Raw genomic sequence first — 12,488 nt, 5'->3', positions numbered from 1 at the left:
GTCCTTAAGGCCCTTCCCCTGAGCTCAGCAAGATAGGCCCTGAGTACTGAATGCTCTCTCCTTATCACCCCCTGCAAAGGTTGTGCTGGGGGTTGAATGCAACACTTGGCGTTTGCTCCTCAGTTGACAACTGGGGGATGGATGGATGGATGGATGGATGGATGGATGGATGGAAAAATGGATGGATGAAAGGATAGATGAGTAGATGGATGTATAGATGGATGGATGAATAAATGGATGGATGGATGAATGAATGGATGGATGGATGAATGAATAGATGAAGGGATGGTTGGATGGATAGATGGATAGATGAATGGATGGATAATGGCCGGCTGGCTGGCTGGATGGGTGGGTGGATGAGTGAATGGATGGATAGGTAGATGAATTGGTGGATGGATGGATGGATGGATGGATGGATGGATGGATGGATGGAAGGATGGATAAATGGATGGATGGATGGATGGACGAATCGATGAAGGGATGGATGGATGGATAATGGCTGGCTGGATGGATGGGTGGATGGATGAATGCATGGATGGATGGATAGATAGATGAATTGGTGGATGGATGGATGGGTGGATGTATGTATGTATGTATGTATGGATGGATGGATGGATGGATGGATAGTGGCTGACTGGATGGATGGAATGGGTAGGTGGATGAATGGATGGATGGATAGGTAGATGAATTGGTAGATGGATGGATGGATGATGGATGAATTAATAAATGGATGAATGGATGGATGGGTGGATGAAAGAGTAGATGGATGGATGGATGGATGGATGGATGGGTGGATGAAAGAGTAGATGGATGGATGGATGGATGGATGGATGGATAGATAAATGAATGGATAAATGGATAATAGATGAATAGGTAGATAGACATATGGATGGGTGGATGGATGGATAAATGGATGAATGGATGGATGGATAATGGCTGGCTGGCTGGCTGGATAGATGGGTGGGTGGGTGGATTAACGGATGGATGGATAGGTAGATGAATTGGTAGATAGAGGATGGATGGGTGAATGGATAGATAAATGGATGAATGGATGGATGGGTGGATGAAAGGGTAGATGAATGGATGGATGGATGGATGGATGGATGGATGGATGGATGGATGAATGGATGGATGGATGGATGATGGATAGATAAATGGATGGGTAAATGGATAGGCAGATGAATGGGTGGATAAATGGATAGAAGGACAGTTTCCTGGGGGAAACTGAGAACCTGAGTGCTGGCAGCATGTCATAATGGTTCTCTAGCAGACTCTGGAGTCAGAAGGGCAAAATGCAGAGCCTGAGAAGACCAGCAGTGAACCTGGACTCTGAGCCTCAGTTCTCTCCACTGTGAAACAGAGCTGTAAAGAGCGCCTACACCATAGGGCTGTTAGGGGGATGAAATGGTCATCTTCCACATCATCTTCACCCAAGCCCCACATTGAGTAACTCTGCTTGAGTCTCTTACGGACACTTGGACCTCAATTCCCTGCCTGTAAGACAAGAGAAACAGACCTTGAGATAGCACAGGTGTTGCCATGTTCTAAGAATTCTATAGCTCTGTGTTGCTGGTTCAGGTTGGCTTGAGTTTAAGACCCTTATTCTTCCTTAGGACCCAAGGGGCTTTCATTTCATTTCAAACTCCTCCTTCCCATCCTTTCTCCCATCTGTCTGCCCTCAGGTTCTAAGCTAAAATAAACTGCTGATTAAGGATCCTCTTAGTGGTATCTGTTTTAATCACTGAAACCCTCTTATTATCATGATATACTATTCACTATTATTCACTATAAACTGGGACTTAGAATGGGAGGAGCCATTTGGTTGGACAAGAGGTAAGGGCAGGAAGCCACCTGGTCCTTCCTTTAGTCCCCACTCAACAACCCCTGGAGGGCTCCTCAGGCCTGCTCACATCCCTCTCCACACATGGAATTTAGGGCCAACCTGCACTTACCCAAAGACAGTCACAACTGGCTGGGCCAGGCAGCACGGGTGAGGTTTCCCCTATCCACTGGGTGGGCTTCTAAGCTGACAACCAGCCAGTCTCCAGGTGTCCCCCAAAGACCATCTGCAGCTAAAGGGCAAAGTCTCAAACCCTGACACCTGGCAAAGGCGACCAGCACAGAGCTGCCGTGAGTCTCTGACCACTGTGGGCCCCGCAGGGCATAGGAAAGGGTTGTTCTTGCCCGAATTTTTCAGGTAACTAATTAACACCAATAAGAAAAACTAATACTTGTTGAGCACTTACTATATGCCAAGTATTTTACAGGTATGATCTCACTTGATCCTCTCAACAATCTATGGAGCAGGTACTCTTTATTATCCTCACTTTACAGAGGAGGCTCGGAAGAGTCAGAGGGAATAACTTGCAGCTCAAAAAAGGCACAGCCAAGGTTTGAACCCAGGCCACCTGACTCCGGGGTCTTTGTGCTTAGCCATGATGCTATTCTGCCGGGGGCCTCCCAGGCTTGTTGGAAAGCAGGGTGGACACACATCCAGCATCCCATCACCGGTGAAGAGATGGGGGACAGGGGAATAAATTCAGCCCAACGCCAAGATAGAAGGAGCCTGCCAGCTGGCCCCCACAATATCCCTTTATTACATAAACCTGGCTCCACACAGCTCCAGCCTCTCCCCAACCCCCCACCCCAGTGCCTGACTCAGGACTCTGGACAGCTGTTCACCTACTTTGTGGGGGAAACAGCAAGCTTGGAAAATATGACATTTGCACAAAATGTTGCTGGGCAGCAGAAGTCTCTTCCGGGCACAGCCCTGCCCTCCCAGGGGCCCAATCCCTGCCGAGTGGCCAGGTCAGGCCATAGGGACTCCCGGCGTGCCAGGCTGCCTGCCCCAGCACAAGGGCTGGGTGTGAAGGCGGGGGAAGGGCGGCTATTTTCAGAGGCACGCGGCTGCTTGACAAACAGATGTGGGAGAGGTTTCAGTTTCCCTGGGCAGATGTGGAGCCAGTCCATCATCGCCCCGGCCCCCTGGACAGCCCCTCAGGGATAGGAGGGAAAAGCAGGATCTCACGGGAAGGGGAAGATGGGATCCCAGGCTTGGGCCATGACAGTTAATGCTTAATGCTTTGTTTTTTTAAGCAGTTCTTAACAGCACTCATTGGACAAACAGGGACAACCAAGGCTTAAAACCGGAGTAACTTACTCAAATTCTGCCCCAGAAACAACACAAGCATCCCCTTTCTGCATTTCTGCACTGAGTCTTTCCTACCCCTTTACAAAAACTTCAAATGTGATTTTGGTTTTTTTTGAGACGGAGTCTTGCTCTGTTGCCAGGCTGGAGTGCAGTGGCGCGATCTGGCTCACTGCAAGCTCCGCCTCTTGGGTTCAAGCATTTCTCCTGCCTCAGCCTCCCAAATAGCTGGGACTACAGGCGCGTGTCACCACGCCCAGCTAATTTTTGTATTTGTAGTAGAGATGGGGTTTCACCATGTTGGCCAGGATGGTCTCGATCTCCTGATCTCATGATCCACCCACCTTGGCCTCCCAAAGTGCTGGGATTGCAGGCGTGAGCCTGGACTCAAATGTGATTATTTCAAGCCTAAAGAGAATTTGCCAATTATCATCTCCATTCTGCTGATGGGAAAACTGAGGCACTGAGTTCCAATTACAGGCACCGCTGTCTCCTACCCCTGAGTTCTCAGGCCCCTTCCATTCTCCTTTGTCTCCCCCTGGACAAAGAGAAGACAGAATTACCTTCAGGAGCTCCTTGGGTGGAGGCCAGGTGACAGGCAAACGAGACTAAGATCCAGGAGAAGAGAAACCCCCTAGAGACCAGGAGACACAAGCAGAGGCGGCATCAGCTTCCACCCGCTCACGCCCAGATCCGGGTGGGGAAGCTGGGAGTGGACACCAGTCCCAGTCTCACCCCAGTCCTGCCCACAGAAGGCAGGAGGCCAGGTGTAGGCTCTAGGACCCCATCAGAGCAGCAGCCCACTCTTCCCGGCCTCCAGGCACAGCCTCTCAGTGAAGACCTGCTTACATGCACAAACACAGCCTTGCTTTTCACAAATCGATTAGCCAAGGTCAGTGGGCAGGAAGCAGCTCACAGGAAGCCCTGCCCTGGTCATTGGAACATCTAGGGTCCAGCTCAAAATCTGATGCTGACTCACTGGGCAACCAGGGGCCAGCCCCTCCCCTTCTCCGAGCCTCAGTCTCCCCATCTGTACTACAGCCTCATGATCTTGAGACCCTTCCCCAGACCCCAGCCAATGGCCTGCAGAGCCAGGGGTGAAAGTTCAGTGGGAAGACCAGGCTGGTCTGCTTGGAAGACCAATCCCCACACAGGGCAGGAGAGAGGAGACCCCTTAACCAGAACCAGTGTGGGTGAAGGCAGCTCCTGACTTGGCTTTATCCTAATGGAAAGTGGGAGAAAGAAAACAGAGGGGATGAGGGGGAGTTAGACAGAGCCAGCTGCAAACATGGCCCTGTCACTTATCAGCTGTATGAACCCGCATGAGTCGCTCAGCCTCTCTGAGCCTGTCTTGTCTTCTACAACATGGGCTGATGTTCCCTATCTCGCAGGTCAGGCATGAGGATTCAATAAGCTCATGCAAAATACTCCCCTAGACGGTTCCCGCTGTCCCTACACTCTGGGGCCAGGAAGGGTTAAAGTTCTGCTCTGTGGTTCCTGCCAAGATGGGCAAAGGCAATGATACAATTTCACCTTCCTGTGGGAGCAGCCACCAGTGACACCCGAAGCCACCTGGGGTATCTGATCCCCAGGCAGGCAGAGGGGAGGGCGGCACGTGGCCAGAGACAGCCGGGGCACAGCAAGAGAGCTGTGTCAGGTGGGTGGTGAGGGCTAAGGCTGGGACAGACAGGCCCAGGATGCATTTCCAAGAGTAAAGCTAGGATGGTGTGCTTCTGTGGAATCATGTAATCTAGGAAACCTGTTTGCCAGGGTTGATAACTGGAACCCTAGGTTCTTCCCAGACTCCCTGGACACTGTAGATGACAGCTTCTGTCATTGTGGGCATGGTGAAGACACTGGTGATTACATACCCACAGACATCCCTCCTTCCTGCTTGCTCACATAGGCATGGACGTACAGGAGCCTATGTGAATCTGGATAAATCTAAGCTGATCCTGAGAATTTCATTTGCCATGCCAGTGACTGGTTTAGGCATGCATATAAGACCCAAATGTGGTCAGTGAGAGGTGAGGGATGCCTGTTAGAGACCCTGAGAAAGCAGAGAAGGTTTTCTTCAAGCCTCCGTATGCTGTTGAGTAAGGACATACTGCTCAGAGCTGCTGCAGTCATTTTGGGCACATGAGGTAACAAGCCCCAAGAGCACGTGAGGATGGCAGAATAGAAAAATAGTGGGTGTCTGAAGACACTGTTGAGATGCTGAATTCACCAACGCTAGTACTGCTCTTCCTTGAGGCCTCTTGATATGGGAATAACCCCCCTTATCGTTTAAACTATTTTGAGTTGGGTCTTCAGTTACTTGCAGCATAATGTAAACCAGCTGAAACAGCACTCAGATGCCAGTGATGGTCCCCTGAACGCCTTCTCCAGCTCTGGGTCTTTGCACATGCTACTCCCATCATGTAGACACTACTCCTTTGCCTGGTCAGTTCCTGCACATCCATTAGATCCCAGCATGGGTGTCGCCTCCCGCAGCTCACTGCACATGCCTCACTACAGTGGGTCTCACATGTGTGGTCATTGTCTACTCTCCTATTTCCCTGTCTAGACTAAGTCTCTAAAGGGCAAGGACGCCCGTCTTATTCACTCTTTTTTTGTTTGTTTGTTTTTTGTTTTTTGTTTTTGAGACAGAGTCTCACAATGTTGCCCAGGCTAGACTTGAACTCCAGAGCTCAAGCTGTCCTCCCACCTCAGCCTCCCGAGTAGCTGAGATCACAGGCATGTGCCACCATGCCGGGCTTATTCACTCTTACATTTCCAGCCGCTGGCAGGCACATAGGAAGTGTCCAGTATATTTTTATAAGATGAATTAATATTACCTGGTATTATAGGACTCTGGACTTTAAAAAGTGTCTTCCCAAAGCCTTAATTCCCCTGCTCTGACTTTTTCCAGAATTGCTCCGAGATAATCCTTGGTCCTTCCTCTTCATCCTCTCCAATCTGCTGCCACTGTTGGGAGAATGCCTTTTTCATGGGGCCAGGCCCCCAGCTCACCATGGGCAACGACTAAAGGTCAAAGTGTCAAGCTGCCCTGGGGTTGCCTGGGGAGAAGGGCAGGGCCAACCTTTCTGGCATGACTTGCTCCCTTGAAGCAAATGGCAATAGCATGAGCCCTGGAGAGAAATAAAAGGCAGCTTTGTTTAATTAGACAAATGGAGAATCCTGAGGCTCAGGGAAGGCAGGTACTTCCATCCTGGGCAGCGTCTGGGTTCATAACTCTTCAGTAGTATTTCCCACACCCACCAGAGACACGCTTTCTAGGAAATTGGCCAGATACATTAGGGAAGAGCTGTCCCCTGCATCCCAGTCTTGACAATCCGGAAAGCACACCTGTATATCAAAGGCTCTGAGAAATCCTGCGATCAACAAGTTGCCTGTACTTTCTGTCATTCAGCAGTTCCCAAACTGAGAACTCATTTTTTCTGTGAATGCCTTCTCAGAAGAGACTACCCCTTGCCTTCCTGTGTTCCTGTAACCCCACTAATTTCTGTTCCATCTCCTTCCAGTCCCCTCTCTTCCTGGCCCTTGTCTGGCACCTGCCCTCACTCCTTGAGTCCTTCATCGGATTATGTCACATACCAAACTTCCTAGGAACTTAGGAAGTTTCCCAAACTGATAAAGAAAGGCAAGGTGCGGAAGAGAAGGTACAAAAACCATACATGTCCTTCTCGGTCGATTTCCCTGGCTACAGCTATACCAAAGTGACTACTCTGCAGAGAATTAGAGGATATATCCTTGTAATCCCTGCAAGTCAGGAGAAAGAAGTCTCACAGGAGACATAGAATCAGAATCTTCTCTTCAATTAAGCTTCCTCACACCATGGCTTCCAACTGGAGGACGTTAGCCCTGAAGGCCTATTACAAAAGTATTCAGCCTCCATTCATTCTCCCTGACAAATGCAACTGACCCTCTTGGAAATGGATTCTGTGCACTTGACTCATAAACTTGCCAAGTATACAGCATGTCGGAGTTGGAGAAGGCCATTTAAGATCATCTAGGGGTCACATTCTAGTCCTCTCTCTCCCTTCCTTGCAAAGATGGGTAACTGAGGCCCAGAGAGGGAAAGTTATTTGCCCAAAGTCACACAGTGCTTCAAGTCTATGACTTAACAGATAGTCCTTTTCATTTGACTTGTCTCCATGGAGCAGAAATTGAAGACTTGCAGGGACTTCCTACTTGCCAGAGACCGGAGTCCCAGCCTTCACCAGCAGGAACAGAGATGCAACCCAGGGAGCCAACGAGTCATCTAAGTCAGCTCCAGGCCTGGAAAGTTGGCACTCAGAGGGAGGCCCTGCCGATTCTTTTGCTCCCGTTCCAATCCTGTTTAGGCTACTGCTAATCATGTTTAGTGCCTGTGCTGCCTCAGGGCTTTGCTCTTTCAGACTTCTGTTTTCACCACTTGCCTTGTGGGCCTTGGCTTTGCGAACCCAGGGCTCCAGAATGTCAGGAAGACCAGAGCACAGAGGCCAGGGTGGCCAGGAGGCAGCCGAAATGGGAGCTGCGAGGAAACATCGCACGGAAACATCGTCTGGCCGCACAGCCCTCCAAGCAGGAAACCCAGGTGTTCCTATGCCCTGCAAAAGGCCCTCTGCCAGTGCACCAAATGGGACTACTCCTGGGTAACTACACTGCCAGAACCGGCAGTCTGCTTGGATAGTTTTCTTCCATCCTTATTACCTGGAAACCCACAGGATCTTGGAAACCCATACCAGCTTCAACTGTCACTGAGGGCTCTGAGCTGAGACCCAGGCCACAGAAATGCACAGGGAAAGTGGCCCTATGGACACTAGGCTTGGCTGTTCACACATGGGGTAAAAACTGAAAAGGGAGCTAACTGGAACTACAGCGCAGCAAGTCGGATGGACCTGTCCCACCTGCCTCCATGGACTGGCCAGACCCCCTGTGCCCAAATGGCTATTCACAGCTTCCACATCCTCCATGGGAACAGAGACAGGTCATCGTCTGGACAGGATGCAGCCCAGAACTTTCCCATTGACTCACACACCCATTCAACATGAAGGGAATAATACAAATACCAGCTGCTGTTTATTGAACACTTATTACATGCCAGGCCCTGTTCTAAGTCCTTTACAAGCCTGGTCCTGTTCATCTTCACAAAACCTAGCCAGCTGGGAACAAGGTGCCAGTTTTGTGGAAGAGAAGAACAAGCAGCAGAGTGGCTCACCCAAGCTCGCGTAGCAGAGTTAGGATTCAAACTTGAGCCTGCCTGACGGCAAGCCTCGTGGCCTTTCTGTGGTGCCACTTGCCTCCCACGAACATGATTCCGTGTCTCACTGCTGTCCCCTAGCACCAGTGGATATGGTACTCTGCATAGCCAAGCCAGACAGGTGGGTGTCAAGAGGGTCCCTGGACAGAGACGGAGGAGAGAAAATACCAACAAAGAACAGGGGCAGTGTGCTCAGAAAGGGACAGAGACCACCAGGAGGCTGCTGGCTGCTGGGGGTCCACAGGGCCGGTGGAGGCACAGGAGACGGAGAATTTTCTGAGTACCAGGAGGAAACAGAAAGAATCAGAGGCCAGGGATGTGTCCATAGACATGACATGGAGTTTGGTCCGGCCAGAAGCGTCCAGGGGCAGAGGCATGATGGAAAGCAGAGGCATGCTGGAGGCAGAGCGCACATGATGGAGGATGACATGATGGCAAGGGAGGCAGGGAGGCAGGAGAAGGCAGAGACTGGGCCTCTAAGCAGTGTGGCGGCCCGCTTGCCCAAAGCTGGAGCTCCACCATGGGGTGCTCACCTGGCACCACTTTTCTGCCCAACTGCTGGCATCTACCCTGGCGCAGGGTCTTCTGGAGAAAATGAGTCAGCAGCGTGCTCACTGGTGCCGTGTATGTGTGTGTGTGTGTGTGTGTGTGTGTGTGTTGTGGTGAGGGGGTGCGGGGCTGGGGAATCACAACCAGCCAGCTTTTTCCAAGACATGGGGAAGAAAGGAGGGGGTGTCATCCTGCGGATTCCAGCTCAGAGGGGGCAGGGCCCAGCTACAGCCCTGACAGCCTCTGGGGAGTGTCCTGGTGTCCTGGGGGCAGGATGGAAAGAGAGGAGCGCCGTCCACAGGCCCCGAGGGACTGCTTGCATGCTGCTGGCTCCCACACACACCCACACGCTGCGCCGGCTCTAGCACAGGCTCACTCTCTCTTACAAATCCTACTCCACACGCTGGGAATCCCAGTCTCTGGGCCCCAGCTCCGCGCAGCCGCTCCTGGGAGAGTCCCTGCCCCTCTCCGGCCCTGTCTCCCTATCTGTACACTGAGAGGTTCCGCACAGTGATCGCCCAGGGCCCTTTCTGCTCTGACATGCTGGCTCTCACTTTTTCTCTCTTACACACGTGAAAGGGACAGGAACCGAGAAGCAGGAAACAGACACACAGACTCCGGCCGACTCACACATACACGCGGAGATTTCCAGAAACGCGGGGACGTGCAGAGGCACACAGACACGGAGACAGGAGCAGAACCCGAGACCTGGTGACCTAGAAACTTGCGGACAATTTCACAAGAACAGATAGAAACGGAGACGTACAGGCTTGGGACCTGCAGACACCGAGACACCGGAACACACCGACACGGCCCCAAACGGAGACCCCCCCTCCTCCCCCAGGCATCCAAAAAGCCCCCCTCCGCACCCCGCCGGCCGCTCCAGGCGCCACCACCCACCCCCACCCCCGACCCCCGGGCTGGCTCTGCCCCCGCCCCAACGGGATCGGGCAGCCGGGCCAGGCGCGGCAGGGCGGGCAGCGCTAGCCAACTCTGGCCCGGCCGGGGGCGCAGCCCCTATTAACCCTTGGCGTCCCGCCTCGCGGGGGCGCAGGAAGGGACAGGAAGCTGACGTTCCGCTGGAAGCGACCGCGTGGCGGGGAACCCCGGCCCTCCCCGAGATTGGAGCAGCAGGAAGCTGGGGAGGGGGCGTCCCCGAGCTCGTACTCACCCCCCGTGCGCCGCCGCCGCCGTCGCTGTGCCTCGGGCCCCCCGCGCCGATCCCGCTCCCATGGCAGGCCCCTACTTCATGCTCCCGAGCCCGGGGGGCAAGTGTGGGCGCGCCCCATGGGGCCGCCAGCCCCCCGCCCCGCCGCGCCAGGCCGGCTCAGAGCGCGCGGCCCCCGCGCCCCCAGAGCAGCCCCGCGCCCAGGGGCGCCCGAGCAGGCAGGCAGCGCGGCTGGGGCCCCGCGGGCGCCCGCGCCAGGCCCATGGTCCCAGGAGTCCGGGCGCCGCGCTCGCCCCTGCCTCGCTCCTTTTCTGCTTCCACCAAAAAGGAAGAAGAAGCAAGAAAAAGAGAGAGAGAGATGATCAAACTTTTGGAGGCGGGCTGCTGGCGGTCCCCGGAGGCAGAGCAAGGCCGGGTGAGGGCGCGCGGAGGGCGGTGGAAGCTGCCTCCCCGCCGGCCTGGGGGAGGAGAGGAAAAGGAAGGATTTGGGGGAAATGAAGGCGATTTAAAGTCTCGGCCCGCGGTGTCTCTCCACCTTCCCTCCTCCCCGCGCCGGGCCGCCCTCTGCTGCCCCCTGCTGCCCCCTGCCGGCAGCAGCTAAGGATACAGCCTTAGCTGGCCCACTACAGCCCCGCTGGGACACCCGCCCCCCTCCCCCTTGTATAGATGGGGAAACAGATTTACAGAGAGGCAGGGGCTGCCCAGGGCTTCATGGTGATTTGATCACCGTTCTGAGATTAGGAACTTCTGACTGGTGAGGCTGGGGGTCCTCCAATGGGGGGTTGGGGTAGAGGGAGAAGGGCCAAATGCTACTCCTGGAAGAAACCCACAGTTTCAGGGACAGAGCTAGAACCAGGACTTGGTGTCCAGACTCCCATGACAACCAGTATCCTGACCTCCACCGCCCACCAAAAGTTTGCGCTTCCAGACTCAGAGCGCCCTGGAGAACACACAGAGTGGGCTTATTAAAGGTTTGCCACCCTCTCTCTCCCTTCTGTCAGAAATTGGAATCTAACCGCACCCCCGCCCCCTCACGCACCTCCACAGAATCGACAAAAACTCGCTCGGATCCCATACTGGAGCTAAGAGCTGCACACGTTGGCCCCCGAGCAAATTCTCACACCCACAACCCCAGTCCAGCCCTGGGACCACAGCTCCCCCCGCCTCTACCACCTCTTGCCACTCGTTCACGAGCAAAGTTACACTTACACGCCGGTGCACACACACACTTCCACACGTATCCACGCTTTCCCCAAACTCAGACACACGCTCACACCCGGTCACATGCAGGGACAGCCACGCACCCTTCCTAGGTTCACACGAAATGCATCCTCAGGTATCTGGGTTCAGGCGCACGCTGATACTCTACACTCGAAATCGCATGCACATGGATGCTTACACAGGCACAAACGCACACTATCCTGGCCATATCGTCCCCGCACGTGTACACACCCCAGGTGCACACACGCGCGCACACCCTCACTTGCACACAGATCTCCGAGAGTGCCCACCGTACACGTGCACACACGCATTTACTCCTCTCGCGTGTACCCACCTCCCCATACGCGCACACCTTTACGCGCGCACACACACAGGCACAGAACACTTCCCAGTGCTCCAGGAGCCCCCAAGCACTTACTGTGTTCCTAAGTGCGAGCCTGGCCGGTCGGTCCTTCCTCCGGCGCCTAACGGCATTTGTATTCATGGGTCCCCGCAGCCGTGGGCGCGGGGGCGGGGGGGGCGAGGTCCCCTTCCCTAAACGGGGCGCGGGCGCGCGGAGCGCAGCGGCACCGGGAGGGGCATGGGCGCGCGGGACTGCGCCGCCGGCCCGGTCCGCCTGCGCTCGAACTTCGGCCGCTCTGCGTCCACGGGTTCCAGCGCGGGCTGCGAGAGCTGGGGGCGGCTCATAGGTGCTGGGGCCGCGGCGCCCGACGGGCCTTTTGAAGTCTCCGCTGGGGGCGGGGAGGGGGCGCTGAAGGCGGCCTTTTAAACCCTGGCTGCAAGCGGGCTCGGTCGAGCAAGGTGTCTGGTTTCAACAAACTTTAGGAAAAGTCCCAAGCCGAGAGAGGGAAGGTAGGGGGGTGGGGGGAGCTGCATAACTGTGCGCTGCTTCCTGCAGAGGGCAGAGCACCCATGGCTGCCAGGAGGGAGGCCCGTTGTGGGACTGGGGAACTGGCAGGCTCCTGGCCGGCGTGTGGAGACACCCCCGCCACCCCTACACCCCCAGTGTTGAACCAGAGTTCTTAACTTCCATGTGCACGAACCCCAGGGAGTGCGGGAACACCCCCAAACTATGCACAAATTGAGCATGTTTGTGCATTCTTCAGGGGAGAGGGGCCATGGACTTTCCTCTGGTTTTCAGAAGTCCACGGCCCCCT

General features: G+C 54.5%; 1 protein-coding gene across 4 annotated transcripts in view; it reads right to left on the bottom strand.

Moving 5' to 3' along the window:
- The window catches only part of COL27A1 (collagen type XXVII alpha 1 chain), a 158,039-nt gene extending 147,773 nt beyond the window's left edge, over positions 1 to 10,266 (bottom strand). For 3 of the 4 annotated variants that reach the window (XM_007968312.3, XM_037984064.2, XM_007968314.3), the window contains exons 1-2: positions 10,114 to 10,262; positions 3,712 to 3,782 (exon numbers count right to left, since the gene is read on the bottom strand). In XM_007968312.3, the coding sequence (XP_007966503.3) occupies positions 3,712 to 3,782; positions 10,114 to 10,175 (133 nt within the window). In that variant the 5' untranslated portion in view covers positions 10,176 to 10,262. Of the gene's footprint in view, positions 1 to 3,711; positions 3,783 to 10,113 lie in introns of all 4 variants that reach the window. The other variant, XR_005235389.2, reaches the window with a different exon arrangement.
- Between the last annotated feature and the right edge of the window lie 2,222 nt (positions 10,267 to 12,488).

The sequence above is a fragment of the Chlorocebus sabaeus genome, chromosome 12 (assembly GCF_047675955.1).
Source record: "Chlorocebus sabaeus isolate Y175 chromosome 12, mChlSab1.0.hap1, whole genome shotgun sequence".
Lineage (NCBI taxonomy): Eukaryota > Metazoa > Chordata > Mammalia > Primates > Cercopithecidae > Chlorocebus > Chlorocebus sabaeus.
Note: the sequence above shows the minus strand (reverse complement) of the source record. Positions and strands in the feature narration are given on the sequence as shown.